The sequence below is a fragment of the Strix uralensis genome, chromosome 1 (genome assembly GCF_047716275.1).
Source record: "Strix uralensis isolate ZFMK-TIS-50842 chromosome 1, bStrUra1, whole genome shotgun sequence".
NCBI lineage: Eukaryota > Metazoa > Chordata > Aves > Strigiformes > Strigidae > Strix > Strix uralensis.
In genome coordinates, this window is record NC_133972.1 from 43089660 (window position 1) to 43112679 (window position 23020).

At 40.7% G+C, this 23020-nt stretch overlaps 2 protein-coding genes across 3 annotated transcripts in view; one reads left to right on the forward strand and one right to left on the reverse strand.

The window, feature by feature from the left end:
* Positions 1 to 15866, reverse strand: part of UMAD1 (UBAP1-MVB12-associated (UMA) domain containing 1) — an 85208-nt gene extending 69342 nt beyond the window's left edge. Inside the window, exons 1-2 of one of the 2 annotated variants that reach the window (XM_074863753.1) lie at positions 15799 to 15866; positions 7754 to 7867 (exon numbers count right to left, since the gene is read on the reverse strand). In XM_074863753.1, coding sequence (XP_074719854.1) covers positions 7754 to 7835 — 82 coding nt within the window. In that variant the 5' untranslated portion in view covers positions 7836 to 7867; positions 15799 to 15866. The remainder of the gene's footprint in view (positions 1 to 7753; positions 7868 to 15798) is intronic. The other variant, XM_074863763.1, reaches the window with a different exon arrangement.
* A 55-nt stretch (positions 15867 to 15921) lies between these two features.
* RPA3 (replication protein A3) lies at positions 15922 to 19669 on the forward strand. Its single transcript, XM_074863777.1, has 4 exons — positions 15922 to 16055; positions 16395 to 16469; positions 18515 to 18623; positions 19122 to 19669. The coding sequence occupies exons 1-4, from the start codon at positions 15957 to 15959 to the stop codon at positions 19202 to 19204; spliced, it is 366 nt and encodes a 121-aa protein (XP_074719878.1). The 5' UTR covers positions 15922 to 15956; the 3' UTR covers positions 19205 to 19669.
* Positions 19670 to 23020: the final 3351 nt, after the last annotated feature.

Consider the following 23020-nt stretch of genomic DNA (forward strand, 5'->3'; position numbering starts at 1 on the left):
AATACTATTTACTATTTTTAAGTAACTTTTTTTTCATAAAAAGTATGTTGCACATGTTGCAATCACCAGAAGCCAACACAATGATTCATATTATTCAGATTCAAAAATGGCCTGGATGCTAACATTTAAAGAAGGGCATTTCTGCAAATTAAAAAAAAAAAAGAAGAAATTCATAGCATGGAAGCATCATGAACGTGTTTCAGGGGCTCAAGTCTTAGAAAGCAAGAAGAAAAGAGAAATGTTACAGAATGAAAAGTAAGTAGGTCATGTATACTAAAGTGCTAAAAATACTAACATCTGATTTGTTGCTGAGAGAATGGTTTTTAAAATCTAGAGGTATACAAGTAAATGAAGAATTGCATGGTCCTTTGTCAAAAAAAACATGCTTTGACGAGGCATTAAAAAGAAAGATTCTGTGTGCTGTACATAATCCAAGAAAAAAAATTTCCTTTAAGAAATATACCTACTTATACAGCAAAACAATGAATTTCAGTTGTTCTGTAACCCAGTTCCTTTAATCTGCATAAGAGATGCTGACTGAGTTCACTCAACCAGATCACTACTGGCTTTCAGAATACAATCAACACATGCTTTTCAACAGTATTAATATAGCATGAAGCTTGTGCTCCTAATTATTCATGTTTTTGCATTCTGTTTTTTCCCCCTGCTGTAAAATATGCAAATTTACTTCTTTGTGTTATTTAGGTCCCACATGGGCCTCAACAGATCTGTTTGGAAGGAATTACAAGCCAACATCTAGATACATGCTGTCAACACTTCAAGCTTCATTATTTTTATTAGGTTGGAATGCCATTATAGATTTGATATTAGGGTTTAAAAAGCTTTTTATAAATCTGCTGAAAACCTACAGTCTAATAAAATGGTGTACTGATAATTACTACTACTCCACTTTGTGTGTGTGTGTGTGTGCATGAAAGGGAAAGAGAAAAGCCCTACAACTCTGGAATACAAGAGAAATCTCCATCTAGTGGTACCATTGAAAAACGCAGTTTGTTTTTGTGCAAAATTAGTACCCAGGAGGATTAGTTTGACTTCATTACTGAATGAAGGGTAGCCATTACCTCCTTATGCAACTAAGGATCGGTAACAGGAGAGGACTGTTTCTTCCGAATTCCTCCTCCACCTTTTTCAGTCAACTCTGACTATAAAATTCAATGCCCAAATGAGCTACTAACGATTTTTAAGTATAAAAACCCATAAAGCAGCACTTCAAGAAACAGGTCACTTAATACAGTAACTTCCTGGTGTGCATCAAAAGTGTTCACTTACAGTGGCACAGGCTGACACTTATAAAGTATTCTTTAGATTAAAATATTAAAAGATTTCCCCAAATCTCAGATTATTAGAAAGTTAGTATTAAATATTTTTAAACTTAAACAACATAATGGAATAGTAGTTTGGTTATTTGAAAACTACAGGGTTGGAAATAACTACACAAGCACTTATTGTTATATAAAAAATACGTAATATAAGCCCATTGATGCAGAAAGTGAAAGGACATTGAGACTGCTTTTTTCCAACTGGCACAAAGCCTTGTGCATTTCTTTAACGTAATAGTATATTTTAAAACACTGCAGCAGCCCAGCCTTCCTTACTAGCACCACTAAAAGCTCCTTAAATATTAATGAAAAACAATGTAAAGATTCACAGGAATCTACTACACATTAGTACTCACTCCTAGAAAACAAACAGCAGCAGTTACACTATGATTTTACAAATCTCTTGATGCATTTAATTTGTGAGGTGTGTAGGCAAAGAGGAGAAACCAAAAAACTATTTGAATTGCAGTAATAAACTAGTATGGGGGTAGTCCTTTGATTTGGGAGGATCAATATATTAAATTTCCCTTTCATAACAGACTCCTGAAGATTTTGAAATAGCACATTTCTCTCAGAAGCAAACATTTAGGAGTTCTTCAAAATATATGTAGGTATATCTGTATTACTAAGATCAATATGGAAACAATAAGGATCTTACTGTAAGACCTTTTTACATGTTGGGTGACAGTGGGGGTGTCCCTTAATTCAAATAGACAATTTATCCAATTGTTCCTTCCACAGTAAAAAGTACCCCAAAAACTATCTCCATGCAGAATAAATTAATGGAAAAACAGAAATGGGGAGTTGGAGGGGAACAAATATATGTAAAATTGGTCTTCAGAAAACCAGCCAAGATTTCCAGAACTAAAGGCTGACTTGTGTTGATCATCTTACTTTTTTATATCTTCAGTACAGAAGACTTCCGGATTTGTTAAGGATGTTCTTTTGCAATATAACTGCAGTTAACAAAGGGAAACATTCAGTTGGCTGTTAATCATACTTTCACAGTCTCACAGCTGAGTGAGGATGCTCCTGCACAAAGGAACTTGAATTAACTCAGTAATATATATACTGAATACATCAGAGGAAGGTTCAAGTACCTCATTTAAGATAAAGCCAAAGTTTGAATGCCTTGCAGAGATTAGCTTAAAATAATAAGTCATACCTGATCACCAAAATTGTGAGGTAAGAATATCTGCTATCATCCACTATAATTTATCAAAATCATTGTGCACTCTTTTTGCATCCTGTTATGTTCCTGACTTTGTCACAGCATGTAGTAGTGATGAATTCTACAACACCTTGCTTCTCGCAAAAAAATCCCTGAACTTTCCACCTTTCATCTAATACCAGTTCTCTTCTACTTTCTTAGAAAGAAAGAAGTATTTGCTTTATACTGTATTTCATCTCACAGGATGAAAAACAGTAGTTCCCACCTCCTTTTCTGTGAAGTTTTAGATGTTGGTGCAAGCCTGACCACATTTGTTCCAAAGAGCTCCTTCTCTTCAGACATCAGCATTGAAACAGAAGGTACACGTTGGTTAATTTCACAGGTCCAAGATTCACTTAAATACCACAAGTCCTTCTCCTTATTGGGAAGAGATTTCCAAACATTTAATTTCTTATGTCTATGACTATTTATGTTCTCTTGAGAGGAAACATAACAGGCAAAAAAATCATATTTGCTCCAATAGTGAGAAGCATATTGAATAGGTGTTAATCCAGTATGTGCTTACTAGATGACCTCCAAGGATCTAGGAAAGTAGGGTATGGAAAAGGAAGATTTACAGAGCAGGATAGCATCTTCATTATAAAATTCCTGCCAACTCCATGGCCACAGCCTCCCTGCACCTGTGACAGTCACTCCACTCTGATGAGAAACCCGTGCCTGTCCATTTTTCCTTGGGTACCTATTCTTGAAACTTTGAAAAACTCTACAGCGAAATTGCTGAATTTCAGAAAACTACCTTCAGGTGACAGTTAAGTGCTCCCTATAAGTCAGTAACAATACTTCCTACCACCTGTTAAGAGATCTGCACCTGAGGCTGAGAGAAGAGCTCTGAAATAGTAGCCATTGGTCAGTATTGAAAATCCATTTTAATTTAAATCTAAAAAAATGAAACAGGAAGCTGTCCTAAGTTCCAGGAAGAAACAGAAGTTAAATATGTTTACAAATCAGGTTTATCAGCACCAGCAACTGAGCTGCTTCTCCAAGCCATCTACTCCACTCCAATTTATGGCATAAAAAGATCCCTGAGAGAAAACAAAAGAAAAATCAACAACTCTTAAATCCATAATCAGACGGTCTTTAAAACACAAGTTAAAAGTAAACAAAGCAGGCTTGAACTCAGGCATGGTCAAAGGCTCAGATCAAGAGCTCCTCAGAGAACCCCGCTGCCTCCAGGCGCTAGTGAAAGACAACACAGCCATCCTGGCTCTTCAGCTCTGAGGGCACCACTGGCCTCAGCTGCCCCTTCCCCAACCCCAGGGGGTTTGGCCGTCCGTGCCCACAGCCGGCACTGACACAGTGCAGCCTGAGCACATCCATCAGGGTCCAGGCAAAGAGCTGCAGGAGAAGCCTCATCTCAGGTTCTTGCCAAGAAGCCACCCTGCAGGGATGCCTGAGCCTGCCTGTGCACCTTGATGACCCCAACCCTCTGACCTGACTTCCAGCCTGGCCTCAGATCTGCCTCATCCCTGCAGACTTGCCTGGCAATCACTGCACTCTCGGCTGACCCTGGTCGCGGTCACCAGATCCCCCCTGTTGTCCTTGCTCAGGTAGTGTGGGACCCCACCCCTCACAGGTGAGGTCTCTGCCCAAGCCCCTGCCTTCTTGGCACCCTCGCTTGGCTGCAGGCTCATCTGCCTGGTGGAGCCATCAGCACTTGCTGCTCCCTCACACTGGCTTACTTCAAATTTTTCTAGAAAAGTAACCAAGACCCTGCACATCAGCATCTGAAACTAAACCTGAAAACAAAATTAACATTCAGCAGTATTTTTTAAAGAGCACATATAGAACAATATTCTGTGATAAGTGGTTTTGTTTTTTTAACGATGAGGGTGATGAGACACTGGAACAGGCTTCTCAGAGAAGTTGTGTTCAAACTCAGGTTGGAGAAGACTTTGAACAACATGATCTAGTGAAAGATGTCCCTGCCCATAGCAGGGGGGATGGACTAGGTGATCTTTAAAGGTCTCTTCCAACGCAAACCATTCTATGATTCTATATTTCAGTCGTCTTCAAGCAAAAAACACTCACCGCCCACCCCAGTGGAACCACCAGCACCATGTGGATGTTTGCAGACTTTCTGACCTTCTTGCCAAACCCACGTGGAAACCAGCATTGCTGTCTGAGTTTTTCAATCCCTGATTTTAGGCTGAGATTAGCACTACCAGTCGCATGCATCTGTGAGATCTGATAGGAAATTTTTAGTTGTGTGCCACACCAAAATGCTAGCACTAACCTGTGTGGCTAGCAACAGTAGGAATGGATGGTAGGCTGGAATTTATTTTATATTACAATAGCCACAGAACATAAGAAATTCCTTAAGAACTACTTCAACATCCCCAAGCTAACTGAATACTTGTTTCCTGAATTCTGGCATTCAGAATGTTAACTTTAGAAATAATTTGTGACAATCAGGCAAACCTCTGAAACATTTTTCATATTTCTGCAATTGATTCACCCATCAAAACCAACTGCATGTGTTGTGTGTATTTCATAAGCCTCTTTTCCCTTTTCAGAGTAATGGTTCTGCTTGTTACAGAACAAGCACCACTTTTACAGCTTCATGAATAGATGAGATGACCAGTAACTGGAAAATAAGTGAACTGGTAGTTACACATAAAAATGCTTTAGTTTCTGGTAGAAAATTATATTTTGTTTTTATTTTGTAGACAGTGAATTACAAATTCTTTTTTCTTGACTCCCACACATGCAGTATTTGCCTCAGAAGCTAAAATAGAGAATTTCTTTCAGCTTCTGTGCTGCAAAGTTGTTTTTGTTTCTTCCAGTGTTTTTATGAGTCATCTTTGTAGTCAAAGACTAGGTATTCAGATATTGAAATTCCAAAGGCATTGATACTCTACAAGCAAAGGCAGATTTAAAATACAGTAATATATAACAAGACTTGGAGGAGTTATGAAAAAAATAGAAAACAAAAAAAATGATCCTCAAGATCGATGAGGTGATAGCTCTGGTGGATCTTTCTCAATGAAGTGTTGAACTTCTTCCCTCTTTTTCAAATATCAGATGATACAGAAAGAGATTAAAATAATTAAATATTGTTGGGAAAAATCACATTTAATTATCCACATTTAATTGTGATACTCAGTACTCCCACTACATTACTGAATAGATCTTTCATACTTTAATGGACATGGCATTTGACCCTTTCTTGTTAAGTCTCATTCAGACTTCCAGTAAGACTTCTGACTGCCCTTATCAGTGGTGCATGGTGTGAACAATCTTGCAAGGGATTTGTGACAGACAAGCTCTCCTGACTACAACAGTGGAAATCAGCAACAAGAGTCCCCTGAGGATGTATTCTTCCTCTTCTTTCTCCAGGAAACAAAAGCAAAGCACTTCCTCCTAAATCCACAGAATATCAGCAAACCAGGCTTTTTGTTCGTATGTTTTGGATGAAAGACTGGGTTTAGGAACCAACTTAAAACATAAGAAATTAAATTCTTACTCCCTTCAGGAGTGTTCACTGCCTACAGAAGTATTCACACTAATGGTCCTACTGAGATTTGTTAAAGACATTTAGTGCTGGCATTCTACAGTATTTTATGCCTAAGTTTAAAAAAGCTTCAGAACCTCCCATCTGAGTAATAAAACAAACCGCAGAACAGCTAGGTGTTGTAGTTTGGGGTTTTTTTTTTGGACTGCCACTATTCCTAGACAAACAAAACCTCTAGATAAGTATCTACTTAAGTGCTGACCTATAATTCTGCAACTATATCCATCTAGCAAGACAGTGATATGCTCCACTGACAAGGTTGATGGCAATTCTTTTGCCCAGTAAAAGTTAGTTAAGATGAAATTACAGTCCATTTTGCTGCAGTTTGCTAAATTAACTTCTGTCTGAGCAAAAAATAATAATAAATAGAAATAAAGGATTCAAGCAAAATTGTTGGTTCTTGTTTATATTTAACACATTAATTTAATTTGAATTTATATGAATGAAGTTTAAATAGTCACTGACAGCATTTCAGGAAAAAGGAATTAAGTTAATTTGAATGCAGAATCAGGACCAGCAATTGTGGAACATAAGTAATGTTTGGGTGCAGAAGTCTCTGCCTGCTACAGAATTTGAAAGTCTAAACGGTCTCCAGACTTTTTTGGGATGACGATGTGTCTCCTTTGACCCTTCCACAATGCAAGTGCTGGAGTGATTTGATGTAGCCATCAAAACCAGTGCAGATGAACAAGATCTAGTGGAAGGCAACCATTAAACATGACAACACAGAGTCACAGATGTGAAACCAGATTTGTTTTAATGGAGAACTATTACAAAAATTGTAATTAAGTTCTCCTCAGAAAGAGTTCCAATAGTCTCTCATATTGTTAGGTTTTGATAATCTAGAGGCTTTTGTGACTTGAAAATGCTCAAGAAGTAACAGTTAAATATAGAAACACTGTAAGATTCCTGATAAGAACAAGTCAGTAAATCAGAGCAGCGGAAGCCGAATATTGATGATGACAGATTTACAAGGAGGAAAAAACAAATTTTCAGAAGAGGAAAAAGAAAAGGATCAGTTACAGCATGACAGCAATAAATTCTTTATCTTCTGCATGCTTGAGCCATCCAACAAGACTGTGAAAGAGCTTGATTAAAGCTGCAAATGTAGCCAGTTCACAGGTGAGTACACTTCAGATTAGTTTTTGAATAAGACTTTGAAAACCCTAAACTGCTTAATTTTCACCAAACTAAGCAAGAGTCAGAGTCCAAGACAGAACATACACATTCACCATATGACTAGAAATACACTGGTGCTTCTTGGCTTCTAATATAAAAAGACTTCAGGGGTAACACTAAAAGGAACAAACCTGAAAAAAAGAGTCCTCTAACAACTGCAGTAAGATTCTCTCTTCCCACAACTGTAATCATAAAGCTAGAAGACTCAAATTCAAGCTTTCTTGTTTTGTAAGGACATAACTTCTACCTGCTCACAATAGGAGAGGAAAACAAGAAACTACATTTTCAATGCTCTTGAATAAGAGTTCACACCTATGTAAATAAAACTTCAGCTACTTAGTCCAAATGACGAGACTAGGAATATGAACTCCTTCAGGAAAAGTAAGAATTCTGAACAAATTTTATCATGGCTTCTCTTTGGTCTAAGCATCTCAAAGAAATTTTTACATTTCAAAGATGGTAAGAATCAGTTTATACAGAAGCATCACTTACCCACAATAACAAATCCATCTGCTTCTCTTTCTGGCACTGTAACCTTCTTTGAATCTTGACTTTTTCGGAAGAAACTGAACATAGCCTCTTTTGTTTTTTCTTCTAAGTTGTTCTCTAAAATGAAGACAAAACATGTTAAATAAAAAAAGGTAACAGAATTTACCATAAGAAGTTCACACCATGCCAAAGGCCGCATACATGATATTACAGTTTAATCTTTATTACCTGATTTGAAATATCAGGCATTTGTATGTCGGACAGATTACCTTGTTGATGTAGCAACTGACTTCAACAGGCAAAAAGAGAGTGAAGTATAAAAGACTTTTCTATAAAGATATGAATGGAGTGGAACCATTAAAAAAAAAAAAAACTTCAACCTTTCTAAAAGAAAATGAAAGAAGGAAACTCCCTTCAACATTTATCCTGCACATTTTCATATTTTTCTGCTACTTTGAATTGTTGTTACACAAACTTTCTCATCAGAGTTAGTGCTAAAGCATCTAAACTTCAAAGCCCAAAACATGATCCTATAGAAAATGCAGCTTTATAATGCAGGAATACTTGAATAAAGCAAATTGCACAAGAGATTTTTAGTCTTAAATGTCTGTGCAGCAATTAAAAAGACCAACCCACCCACTCCTACAATATTAGCATAGTATCTATTTTCATTTTTCCAGTCTGCAATCTTAGAGACAGCTTAACACTTGGGTGTATTTGATTAACAGTTACCACTGATTCCCTTAAAAGAAACTGCAACAAAATCATATGTTGCAAATTTTTCATAACAATGATTCATTAAAAGAATCTTCCAAAGCAGGTAAGAGTTCACAACAGCTCAAACAAAACAAGGAAACCCGTGGGATAAAAACATTTAACTGCAAAAGATTATGCTCAGTATCTTTTCTCTCTCAAGATTGGAAGATTACATAGAGGCAATTCTGAATAGCTTTAAAAGGACAAATTCATATTAAAAACCCCATGAGCATCAGCCAAAAGTTGGTCCAGCTTTTACAAAATTAAGTCCTATACAAACACAGATACATCCTGAAACATTTTTCTAAGCAAACCTTTTTCTAAGGAAATTCTCTAATTGTTCTAAACTTTTAAGATGTAGACTCAAGGAAGTTTCTCTTCTTCCAAGAGAAGTTATAAGAAAAGCTTTGTAAGGAAGCATCACTCTTTCGAAGAACAACCAACAGAACTATGCAAAGCATGTATTCACAGGTTCAGCTTACTGAGAGGACTACCAACGTACCACCACCTGCCTTCTATTTTCTGCCTAACTGGCACCACTGAATGCAGCAACTGAGAGTCTCCCCAGACTCCTTCCAGAACAGCAGCTCTGTCCATAGCGCTGGGACAACGAGAAGAAGAAAGAGGCACTGCAGAAGCCCTTGAAGGTGTGCTCACCTCCAGCCCTCAAGGGCTGAACTCGGACCACTGGACAACAACCAACCTATGGAGCAGCCTGGCATCTGGCTGAAACACGCTGTGTGCCAAACAGGAAGGTTTAAAGAAAGGTATTAAAAAAGAAAGATCTTCTCTGCTAAGATACCAATATAAAATTGGGAAAAGTGGAACACTGTCATTTCAAGTTTGAAGTAGAGTTTGAGGAACAGAATCCTGATTTACTTTGCGGACACCTGCATTTAAAGGAGAAGGGACTGACAAACCAATAGCAACATCTAGTATACACCCCCAGTAGAACAAAGGAGTCCAGTCTCAAGAAAGAGGTGTACAGTGTCAAGTTTCAATAACATTATTTCACACTAAGTTTAAAGAAAAGAATCTTTAGAAGGTGGGAAAGAGAGAATAGTGCTACCATGTAGTGTTTGGATTTTTAAAAAAATGAAAGAAAGATAAAAATCCTGGATTAATTATTTGCCGGAATTCCTCACTTCCCACCCAAATATTCATGGTACCATAAGCAAGACTTTTTTTGCCCTAGCCAGAGACCTGTAGCAATTAACTTCACAATCAGCACTGATTATTCACCAGATATAAACTGCCTCACACTCCGCTGTTAGAAGCAACAGCAAACACTTCCATACTCCAGATCACAGAAAGTCCTATATGAAGTGTAAGCACTGGCTTTCAGGAACAGTTTATAAATAGAACATGGCAAAAGCAGCAGCAATTCAAACTGTGCCCTGATACCTGAGACTTAAAGACTGAATACCCCGCAGGCTGGCCAGCTACTGCTTGCTTATGCTGACACAGTGCAATTTCCAGTGACCAAATAAACTACACTGATGTACACAAGAACAGAACAAACCATCCAATTCCAGGTATGCAGTAACTTTAAAAAATGTTACTTATCTGCATTTTATCCCTTTTTGCTTGTTTTTCTACCTTACCACGTGAAATACTGATATTTCCAGTTCCGTAGAGATTACGCAGTAGAAACTCCTAATTATCTCATTTATTCCTTACCTTCCCCCACACCCAGGCTCAACACATGGCGCCAGCAGCATATTCCTTTTTCAGCCCTCAGGGAGTAAGTCTTCTCCTGCTACCAATTAGGCTTGTCAGTCCCATAGCTCAAGTGGTAAAAACCTGTGCTGTAATGCTCAAGAGTCAGGTTTCTGCTCCAATGATGTATGAAGGAGAGGCAGTTGTGGAACAGTTTAAAATGCAATTTTACCTTCATCCTAAGTGTGCAACAATAAGAAGCAAAATCAACTTGATGTGCAAAATCTTACAGATAGGTTTGGTAAAGGCTCAGATTCCAGTCAACCCCTTCAGGTACCAGTCAGGCAGCTGCTCCAGCCACATTTTCTTGTCTTTGAGCTCTGCGTTATTGTACAGGTTTCAGCTCTATCACGTAGCGTTCCCCTTCCTTTCTCTCTTTCAGAAAGAAAAGCATCTTAATCGGTATGTATGTGGCACAAAAGAGTTGTATAGGAAACCATGCATTTGTCATCTTTTAAATCCTGCATATTTAACATACCTAAACTTCACTCCTTAAAGGACAACAGACATTTCAGTTCAGAGTAAATTAACAGTAAGTACAATCTGATCTAGTCAAATTAATGTTACAAGTGCTTTCACATACTAGATTTTTTCGTTTCATTGACAGAAGGCAGCCTGAGTATCCCAATTGTTTCTAAAACCCACAAAATTCATCTTATCAACATACATAAGGGTTGATTTCTACTTTGTAGTTTTCAGTTTCTAAAGTAGCTTTAACTTAATTCCACTGCCAGCAGTATTTCTCAAACAGAAAACAAAACAAAAAAATCCCACACATTCTTTTGCTTGAAGCAGAACAACAAAGCTAACAAAAGTACCCCCTAAGCTCAGTCCTCAACTTCTTACGCTGTTAGAATCACTGGTCCAACAGTAAGAAAATAGCATAGGTTGTATCTTGTGATTGTGAATGTTGGGGAGGTGGTAAGGAACCTACATATTAAAAAGACCAATGTGCTTAGTGAGGCAGTTTCCTTCTTTGAGTGTTCACCACTTAGAAACAAAACTTGTGCTTGTAGACCTCAGGTCTGTGTAACTGATGGGGAGGAAGGAGCTCGCCAACTACTACTTACAGGATTTCAGTACCGTTGCTGAACACAGTATTAAGTTTAAACTAAATAACAAAGAACAACTAACAATACAGAAGGGGGGCACAGAAACAAAAAGTAGAACTGTATACAGCATGGCATAGGTAAAGGAGAAGCTGTAGACAGGCAATGCTGGGACATTCGTGATACTTGCTTTCTTAAGAATTTTATCAACTGTGGTACTTCAAAAGTAGACATAAATCTCTCCAACAACGGGAAATGCAACCACTAAATTTCTTGAATTACATGTTAAAAACAGAACAAAGCCCCTGTCCAACAAAGAAACACAGAGTTGAATGGAAACACTCGTGCACTTGAAGATAAGAACACAGTTTAAGCATTTGCAGAATCAGGCTGGAGTTTTACTACTTGTAGATAAGATGAGGTTTCAGTTAATGAAAGCTGAGAACAACCAGTTTCCACACAAGTTTCATTTCAGAGTAAGAATTAAATTTGAAGTTTGTGGACCTGGATGCATGGTCACACAGACTAGAGAAAAAAGCACTTCGTTGTGTGGGTTTTTTTAAAAGCTGTCAGCACAAAATCACAGAAAATACACCCACCATTCAGAGATAGTACCACGTTTCTGCCGTAATTTCTCCTATATAGCACAGCACTTTTCCTTTCCAGATGGGATTAATTTTATTTCTATAGGAGACCTGAAATTGAATTCACTGCCTAAAGATAAAAATCTCCCTTGGTAGGAATATGCAATTCCCTTCTCCTCATGTTTCCCCCTCACCAAAAAGTGAACACAATTTTTTCTTTCTCCAATCTCAATCGCTGATAGTTAAGAATAATGCTTTTGGCACTGCTTCAGCCATTAGCAAGTAATAAACTGTGAACTATAGCAATTCTGTGAGGATGCAAAAAATATTTTGTCTTTCTGTAAGGCTCCTAGAACATTCATGGTATTGGACAAAGATGAGTTACAGAGCTGCACAAAGAGGTTAATGTATACCTCCTGCATTTTGTCAGTCTCCTTTGACAATAAGTATGGGTGACCTTTGAGCCAAACCAATACTTTAAATCCAGTAAAATTTTTCTATACGGTGAAGATCCTGGCATATTTAGCATTACTTTTCAGCTTTTTCCTGCATGTTCACAAGTGACAGGAGGAGAAAGGTAATTCAATATTAAAAACACCAAAGACGCAGACTAAGATAAAGAGAGGATGCTCAGGAATACAGCAAAACAGAACTGCAGTGGCACTACCGGTAATTACATAAATGATGAAATAAGGTCAGAACAAGATACAAAACCGACCTTAAAGAAAAAAGCAGAATAATTAATTTCACATCTAGCAGTTTAACCTATATAATCTATGGAAGGAAAAAACAGAGCATCAGAGGAATTCTTTCTTCCATATTAGCATCTGCTATGATTCACCAATAAAGTAGCAATCAGAAAAAGAGAAAGATGTTTACAGCCCTGTACAGCCCTGCTTATGACATGAAAACAACCAATTTAAGAGTCAGGAACATACATGTTGAAAAGACTTTTGTGTGACACCAAGAGAACAGTTTAAAAGCTTTTGGCCTAGTGTAAGTTACTATGTGAAGAAGGAAAAAAAAACATAAGGAAAAACAACATAACATTTCTTTTATCTGGCATTAACATTAGTCATATTCCCTTAGTTTATGCTTCTTGAAAACAGAAGAAAGTGTCACGAGAAACACAAATACAAAAAAGGCATATACATATAACAAAACACTATCAAAGACTTTTTTACTTACATAAAATGTGAATATTTATTTTTAAAGTTTTCATAAAGTTTAAGGGAAGCAGATGTACCAAGAACTATGCAACCCAAATCACCATAGTATAAAAAACACTCAAAGATGGTGAATCATAAAAAATCCACCACAATCAAGTAGGACAATAAAAGCATAGGTGACAAAGGCAAAGCCAGGAGTGAAATAACAGTACTCAAACCAATGACAACATTTAAAACCCTGAAGAAGATAGAAAATGCTAAAATAGAAAGCTAGATGTTTATTAGAACCAATACTGAGTAGGCTGGAAGCTACTTCTTTCCCTGCAAACAGTTCTCTTGACTGCAGACCTTCAACAGCTGCTAAGCATGATACAAACACATATTTGTAAGCATGTCTACAGTTGTGTTTTTCTAACAGCTGACCCTTCAGATGTGGCAGACAAACAGCTCTAGAAGAGCCACTTTGGAGCAGCCAGCACTGCACCTTGCTCCAACTGTTACATTATGAGATGTCTCCTTTAAAATCTCTGAAGATATATATACTAAAAAAATGAGAATATTCTCTTGCAAATAAACTACTGAAAAGGTGAATGGCATAGTGACACTGAGGAGATGACAACCAGCTACACACCAGCAAAAATAACCCCACAGCACTCCTCTCCCCGGCAACATGCTGGTTTTGCACAGCTTCTGGCAGCAGCTTCCTTGACAAGCTGGCTCAGCTTGCTGAGCCATCACAACACTAACCCAGCCAACTAACAAAAACCACTTTGTGCTGGTTAGCAAGCTGAACTAACCCACAGCTGGTTAGAAGAGACAGCCAGCATCTAGGCAATGTTGGGATCGCCCTTTTAAGCTGGAGCAGTTAGATTTTCTCAAGTATTTCCTGAAAAACTGGTCCTGGAAACGGAAATCACAGAACCACAGGATGGTTGAGGTTGGAAGGGATCTCCGGAGGTCATCTTGTCCAACCCCCTGCTTAAGCAGGGCCACCTAGAGCTGGCTGCCCAGGACCATGTCCAGACAGCTTTTGAGTATCTCCAAGGATGGAGACTCCACAACCTCCCTGGCCAGCCTGTGCTAATGCTCAGTCACTCTCACAGCAAAAAAAAATGTTCCCTGATGTTCAGAGGGAACCTCCTGTGTTTCAGTTTGTGCCCACTGTCTCAGGTCCCGTCACTGGGCACCACTGAAAAGAGCCTGGCTTCATCCTCTTTGCGCCCTCCTTTCAGGTATTTATATGCGTTAATAAGATCCCCCGAGCCTTCTCTTCTCTAGGCTCAGCAGTTGCAGCTCTCTCAAGGCTTTCCTCATACGTAAAGTGGTTCAGGGCCTTAATCTTCATTGTGGCCCTTCACTGGACTCTCTCCAGTATGTCCACGTCTCTTTTGTACCCAGAACTTGGACCCAGTACTCCAGGTGCGACCTCACCAGTGCTGAGTAGAGGGGAAGGATCACCTCCATCAACCTGCTGGCAACATAGGTCAAATGCAGCCCAGGATACCAGTAGCTGGCTTTGCCACAAGAGCAATGGGGAGAAACCTCTCCACGCAAGAGACAGTTGGGGAAAACACAAGGAAAAAGGCAAGACATGTGGTGAGAGTGCCACATTCAGAAGCTGGCTCTGTCTTAACATCCATCAGTTGCTCTAATTCTGGGGATCAAGCGTAAGCTATTTAATGGTCAAACAAAATGAAATGAAATTAATAGAATAGAACATAATAGTTCAGTTGGAAGGGACCTACAATGATCATCTAGTCCAACTGCCTGACCACTTCAAGGCTGACCAAAAGTTAAAGCATATTGTGGGCATTGTCCAAATGCTTCTTATACACTGACAGGCTTGGTGCCTCGACCACCTCTCCAGGAAGCCTGTTCCAGTGTTTGACCACCCTCTCGGTAAAGAAATGCTTCCTAATGCCCACTCTAAACCTCCTCCTGCTGCAGCTTTGAACTGTTCCCAGGCATTCTGTCACTGGATATGAGGGAGAAGAGCTCAGCACCCTCCTCTCCGCTTCCCCTCCTCAGGAAGCTGTAGAGAGCAATGAGGTCGCCCCTCAGCTTCCTTTTCTCCAAACTAGACAAGCCCAAAGTTCTCAGCCACTCCTCACAGGACATGCCTTCCTGTCCTTTCACCAGCTTTGATACCCTCCTCTGGATGTAACTGCAGTGCACAGAACTGCACACAGTACAGCTGAGGATGCACCAAATCAAGGTGGGGAAGCACCAAGTCTGCATACAGCAGGATAATCACCAGTTTTGATCGACTGGTTACATACTGTATTTGATGCACCCCAGGATGCGGTTTGCCCTCCTGGCTGCCAGGACATGCTGCTGCCTTCCATTGAGCTTGCTGTCACCCAGCACCCCCAGGTCCCTTTCTGCAGGGCTGCTCTCCAGCCACTTTTCTCCCAATCTATACTTGTGTCTGTGGAAATGCGTTGGGTATCACAGCCATAACATGCAACGTTTAGAGTATCTACTACGGCCTGTAAAACACCGGGTTAACAGACCGGTGACAGGAATGCTTGGCTTGGGCAACGGTGACCTGAGGGGAGTCAGGATCTAAAGGAAGAGGCAAAACGGCCGTTAGGGAGGGAAAATATGGGGTGCTTTAAGGAAAAGGATTAAATGACAGGGAAGGGGCCGGTCGGGCAGGCCGGCGGGGGGCCGAGCCCCGGGGAAGCCGGGCCCCGGCTTCCCCGAGGCTCGGCCCCCCGCCGGCCTCCCCGCTGCGGCAGCAAGCGACAACCCGCCCCACCGTCACCCACCGGCCCGGCCGCCCGTTGCCGCCGCCGCCGCTCACCAACCTCCGCCTCCGCTTCCGGGTCGCGTCAGGAGAAGAGGAAGTCCCGCCCTCCCCGGGTTCCCCTGTTGCCAGGGGCAACGTCGCTCCACCCCTCGGCAAAGGGCGGGAAATCGCGCCGCGATGGCGGACGTCCATGAGGTGCCGCGGCCGCGCATCGCCACTGGCCACCTGGCGCAGCGTATCGGGCAGCCCGTCTGCTTCGTGGGCCGCGTCGAGAAGGTCCGTGAGCTGCTCGGCGCTCGGCTCCCGCCTCTTTGGGCCGCGCCGCGGGGACTCGGGGCGGGGCGGGAGGAGATGTGTAGCTGCCCTGTCGCCCTGGATAGGGCCTTGCCCTGGGCCGGGGCCCTGAGGGCGTGTCTGTCGCCTGACCCGGTGCACCTCGTTGCGGCCTGGCCTGAGGGAGGCGGGCGGCTCCGGACGGGCCCGGGGTAGGGCGGGAGGCGGCCGTAACGGTCGGATCTTTCGGAGAAAGACCCGCTGCGCGGATTTGGTTGAGGCGGCTCAGCCTGTGACGCTGGCAGCCGCCTTGGGAGCGCACGAGCCTGATGTCTTTTGTAGATTCATCCTACTGGGAAGCTTTTAGTGCTTTCGGATGGAGAAGGAAAACATGCGACTGTGGAGCTGAGCGAACCTGTAAGTTAAGGAATACTTTGGAAATACTTGATGTTGCCTCTTGTGGATACCGAAGGTTTTGTCCCTTCTGAAACCTGTGCATGCCTTGCATGTATAGAGTTTTTAGGCAGGAAAAAAAATAATCCCCGGTTTCTCCCTTTTCCACCTATGTTTCATTGCTTCTGCTTCTTACATTTTCCAGCTGACTTGCAGTCTTCATATTCATGAACTGCCTTGGTCTTCATCAATTTTCAGCTGGTGTTAAGAGAGAGAACTCATTCCTTAACAGCCTGTTTGGCTACTTTGTCTTTTCTGTTGTTTACAGTGTAATATAGTCCACTGCATGTATTAGCTCTATTTCCTTTCACTTTTTCCTCCCTTATTTATTGCCTTTATAAGCCTAACAGAATATTTTGTGAAGATAATCCAAAAAATCGAAGAATATGATATTCTCAAGAGTCTTTTGAGTTGACATTTCTCTATACTCTTAGAACACTTGTCGTAGCATTCCAGTAAACTTCATAGTTAGCTTGAAGCATTCTTTCTTAAAAAAAAAAATAGATCTAGTGATTACTGCAATGGTTATGAGATATGCTAATAACTACTGCACAGAAATGTTGCTTCCTTTTTTTATTGCATATCACCAAGGGAATAATACCCTGGCATTCTCTTCTGTCTTTATGTATTTATTTTTTTTCTTTAAGAAATGTTGTAATTAAAGGATTATTTTCATTGTGATGGTGAATGCTCTAGCTTAACTGAGCATATGTGTAGTCTTTCCTCCATCTTTTTCTTGGAATGAGTTGTTAAACTGAGAAATCTGGCCATTTTCTTGTAAAATAATTGCACGTGATATTCTCTGACTTCACAGACAGGAGTCTCACCTTGTTGACTGAAAATACGGTTTGATCTTGCAGAGTTTTGTTTTATGAGCGTGAAGCTTGCTGACTTCATCTTCGAACTGCAAGAAAATGTCTCCTACAAGTTCTGCTTGTACCTTAACTCTTTCTTGAGCTCATGAAAAGGTTCCTGCCTTGGGTTGTCAAATCTTAAGATGTCAGCATCTGACCAACAATTCCACAACTTTCCATAATAGAGTAAATGGTTGAATTTCATAAATGCAAAACTGCTATGTTGGTCACTTTGCAGTCTGTATTGATATGTAAGGGAGGAGAAACTGGTGTGTACAGGAAAAATGTGCCAGCTTCATCTCTGTGGTTTGCCTGATGTAAATGGACGAACTTCTAGATCTGCTAATCAAAATGCTTTTCTAACTTTTCCCCTGCTTTGTTTGCTTGTGTGTAGTTCGTTCAACAGAGAAATGCAAAATTATGTGGTGAGGAAATCTATTGCTGTGTTCCAGGAAACTTGCTAGAACGTTAAGAGTTAGATATTGGAAGAACATTATTGAAGTAGTACTGCACTCTTAAAATTAGTATCTTAAAAAAGAAAGAAAGCATGTTCAAGCTATATAATTTTTGGGGTAAGATAAAATTGTTTGCCTTTTTTTTCCTTTGTTCAACCAAAGGCTTGTTGTTGTTAGTGTCTTTGTATTCTGAACACATACAGACAGATTACCTAAGAAATAATTTCTGATTATACCTCCTGAATCTGGAATATTGGAACTGCTCTCTGGCACACGTGATACCTCCTTAGCTCTTACAGAGTTCTATAATTTACTCAGGTTTGAATGCAGTGCATTAAAATCTGGATTCTTCTGCGCACTGTGTCATAGATTAGTCTGTTCAGTGATTAAATGACACAGTTTTATATACTTATAAACTGGCATCTTCCCTCTGATGCTTCTTCAATTTTTATTTTTTTTTTTTGTGTCGGTAGTGAATTTTTTGTTACAAAACCTGTAAATCCAAGTGGCTCAGGTCTTTTGTGGGGTTTTTTTGAGGAGGGGGACAGGGGTGTTCAGTAGTACTGTATTGTTTGACATGGAACAGAATCTGTTGTCATGAACAAACACTCAGTTGTGCAGAGTTCCTAGCTTAAGTGCTGTGCAGTAGAGAGGGCAGCTAATTTAGTGATACTAACTTTGTATTTGGTATGCTTTGTAGCTAGATGAAGAGATCTCAGGAGTTCTTGAAGTAGTGGGAAGAGTAACAAATCAGGCAACCATCATGTGCATGTCATACGTCCAGTTCAGAGAAGATAAAAGTCCATTTGGTAAGTAAGAAATATACATTATGACAAATTCATTTTGTGTTCTGAACTCTTCAGTAACTAAGAACAGAGAGCCTGATTGGTAATCTTTTCTTAAGGACAAGGTCCTTCCTCAAGCTGCCAGACAGACATGGAGAGGAATGTAGAAAAGGAGAGTGTCATGGGAAAAATTCTGTACAAAATATACTGGTTTACTGTCAAACTGTAGGGACTGACTGGAAGTTGGAGCCAGTCTAGGTCATGGTCTGATGATTGTTCCACTCCTAGCCTCGTGGTTCTTGCCTTGCACTGGACCTATGTGATTGTGCAGCTAGTAGGCCTAAAATAACTGTCCAGATCGGAAGCAATGAGGGTGTGGCTGCCTTGGGAAAACTGAGGAGGATGAGGGGTACTGGGAACACTCAGCTATACTGCTTTAAAATAAGTAGTGCTTTAATGCTGTCATTTGCTTGTGCGGAGTTTAGCTTCTGCGTCATAACCATTTTCTTTGCCCTGTTTCAGATCTGGAACTCTACAATGAAGCACTAAAAATTATTCATGAATTCCCTGAATACTTCCCATTCGGTACTGGGAGGAACAATTGATTTTTCTTAGCATATATTTAGACGTTCAGAGGGGACAACAGTATCGTAACTTTCTTGCCTTAACAGCATGATAGCAGTTTATTTCCAACAAATATACTGAAAAGACATTGTTATGTGTGCCATGTATTGCCAGTGAAGAATGTTTTTTTTTAAAATGTATTTATTCAGCGAGAAGGATAATGCTTCTGTGGATATCTCACTGTCTGTATATATTTAACCCTTTTGGATCCATAAGGAGTGTTCTCTTGCATGATTGGACTTGCTAGAAACTGAAGTTTTGTAGGAAACTTTGTTGTTGGTAGAGGTTCTAGGATACTTTACAGGAAACTTGTGTTGAAGACATCTGGTGGGGTTTTAATGTAAAGATTTTTTTTTTAATTTGCTTTGATAAAAATTTATTGAACACAGGGACATATTTTGCATCTTGAAAATAGTCTCTTCTCCAATAAAAAAGATCTGACTACATTTAACTGTTCGCGTCAGTACTACATGTTAGAGTGCTGTTTTCAGTGATACATGGTGACCCCTATTTTATATATGTAAAATTTACACAGGTAATTTTAACAAAGTGGAGTACAAGGTACTTGCATTTTGCACTGATGTTAAACAGTTGGAAGATGTCTAGTTAGTCTTGGAGATTTCAAGCGCAGTTGAGTTCCCATCACAACTTTTATTCTTGGCGGGAGTCTAAGCAGAAGTACCAGATTCAGCCAGCTTGTGATGATGACTTTAACCATGTAAACTTCCACACAGTTCCCAATTTTGTTACTATCCAGGCTACTTAGAGCACATAGCAGAATTCTTGCATCTCTTAAGTAACATAGTCCAAGTAAAATCTAACTTTGGAAATATTCTCTGTGAATTAATAAATAAGATACTTCAAAGTACTTTAAATAAACCTTAGTTGTGTTCATTAGCCTTTCACGCAAACAGCTTTCAGGTTTAATAGCTAGATTTAGTGCCTTACTAAGATTACTCGCTTTGTGCTTATTTATAGACATCTCCGTTTTCAGTCAAGGAATTAATGTTTTAAAAACTTCTTACTTACCAAAGTTACTACAAACTGGGTGGATGATCAAGTTAAGAGGTGATCTATGTTTTTTCCCCTCTCTACTTAGAAGATAGACAGTGACAAAGTTACTGTCACTGGGAAGGAGGAGGATTTCTGAAGTAGGAGTCAGCCTCATAGAGCAAAGTGTGGTCCATGTGGCATGATACCATGCTCTGTCCTGTAGTGCTATCACAGCTATATTTTAGTGCTCAGTAGAATGTCATTCTTAACAACTACATGCATATATTCCTAGCATTTAGAAGTCTTTCATACTATTCTATTTTAGAAAATTGATATTTTGAGCATGTATATATAGTCTGTAAAATGTTATGTACAGTTAGTTACCAAGACTATCCAAGCCTATCAGAATAGCCTACCACCAGATGGCTATAGCACTTTATCCCCAGCCAGAGACCATCCCTGGATATGTGATCCTGTGTGTAATGTTTGAACACATCTGAGTGGTAAATGTTCCAGTTTCCCTTTGTCAGTCAGGACTCTTCTTGTTCAGGCAGTCCCACAGTGATGATGCGTGGCTGGGCAAGCAGTATACAAACAGAAGTTTCCACTATGTGGATTTCATTTATCTGCTTTTCTATAGACTATTAACATTGGTGAATAATGGCCTACCCTGGCTCTATGGCTGTACTAACAGGACAGCAACGCAAGGAACTGTAAAATATTCCGGATATTAACGTCATGGTCAGGTCACATATGCCCTTACCAGGATAGCAATGTGGGAACCAATACCCAAGGGAAAGGAATAACCAGGGGGCTGCTAACCCTGAGTTAGGGCTGCACTGACACAATGCAGGTGTGAGAAACTGCCAAGCCTTGAGGAGAAAAGAATGGGAAATAGCAGCTCTGTGGGTCACTGACCAAGGGGGAGTCACCAGGGCAACGGTCATAAACACTGAAGGGGGATGGCACCAAAACCAGGGCCAGAAACAGAGGGGTGAATGGGAGCTGTTTGCTGCTTGGGGAAGATGTGAAAGTGGGAAAGGGTGGGAGCCTTGGAGCAGAAAGGGGAGTATGATGTGAATGATGTCATTGGGGCTGACTGGGAGAGGTTCCTGTCATTTGGAGCAGGACAGCAAGCCAACTGCTCCCACCACACTTGTGAGCAGCTTCTAGTACCTGGCCCTTTTTGACCCAGCCCCTTTTCCCCTGCCTTTACACAGGGAATGTTTGGAGCACCCTTCCTAACATCGGCATGGGGGACACGGTCACATTGCCTTCTCCTCCTGTAACATCTGTCACAGCTGGCAGGATCCTGATCTAAGCAAGCATAACTGAAAAAAACCAGATCTGGTATAGAAAGGGTGTCTGCCAGAGGCCCAGGGAAGCACAGATTGGGCAAGACAGCTGTTGGAAAGGTGGAGATGAGAACAAGCAGGTCCCAGACTGGGCTCCCTTGGCTGCAGTGGAGGTTAGGCTTTAGCAGAAGCTGGTTATTCAGCACTTCAAAAATTAGAGGCAGCTTAAGGCTGCCTGCCTTAGTGCAGGGTCTGCTAGGTGGGCCAGTCTTCATGAAATAGTTTTGAGTTAGAGAGCTATGTTTTGAGAAACAGTTCTTAAACCAGCACTCTGCTTTAGCTGTCCAGCAGGCTAAACTGCAAATGAAAGTTATGAAACAGAGGTGAGGAAGAGTTTTATTTAGGGAACCTACACACAGGATGAGAGAATCTCTCCCTTTTTGGAGATACTCAAGAATCAGCTGCATCCCAACTGGCCCTTGTGTGGAGTCACAAGAGATTGCCACTGTAACAAGGGCCATGCTGCTCACTTTCTCCAGCCAAACCTCTCCTTGGCAAGCCTGGTGGACATGGAAATCATCACATGGTGGTTAAGAGTCACTCCTGCTCAAAGGCCTGGAGCAGTGGGGCAGAAGGACACCTGGGTAAGGAAGCTGGGAGTAGTGCCTGTTGTGGGCCAGCAAGCTACTGTGACTTCCCTCTGCTCTGACAGCCCAGAGGGGAAAGGGCTTTGCGTCCCAGAAACCAGTCTATGAGTCTGAAATGGAAGAACAGACTAAAATCTGACAAATTCTCTTGGGGAAATTCAGTTCTAGTAGGGATCATGAGGGAGGCCATCGGAATGCAGCTGTGCCCTGAGGTACTGTGCAGGAACCTAGGGCTGCTCAGGGAGAAGCCTCAGGGGGGTCACTGCAGGCTGGACTCTAGGCCGACCCTGGTCACCACCACCAGACCTGCTCTGCTGTCCTTGCTCCGGCACAGACACACACGCAACTTACGTTGTGCTCATGTGCAAGCAGCCTGTGCGTACGATGAGAAAGTGCTTGGGCTTAATCAGGGGAGGGAGGCAAGGCTGGAGCATATAATGAAATGGAAATAACAAAATGTCATCAGCATGAACCATTGGGTCAAAACATCTCAGCATGCAAGGCCACCTTCATCTAGTTAACTCTGCAGAGTTGAGCAGACATCAGAAAACAGTAAATGTAAAAGTAACTGTGGCTAATGTCTGTAGCTATTCTTTTTGTTAGAAGATGACAAATCACCCCCAAAATCACAGCTTTATCAATTTAAAAGCAAAACAAGGAAAAAATCTGATCATTAAAACACATACACCTCTTACTTTGTAAATTTTGCAAATACTGTAATTGCTGGCCTGAAAGCCTGATTACCAATTACAGCAGCCAAGACTGATAGTTACACTGTGCCAGAATATGCACACATTCATAATCCAAAACATTTCAAAGCCATGTTGAGTATCAAAGTAAGCATCTAATTTAAGGAAGTGAT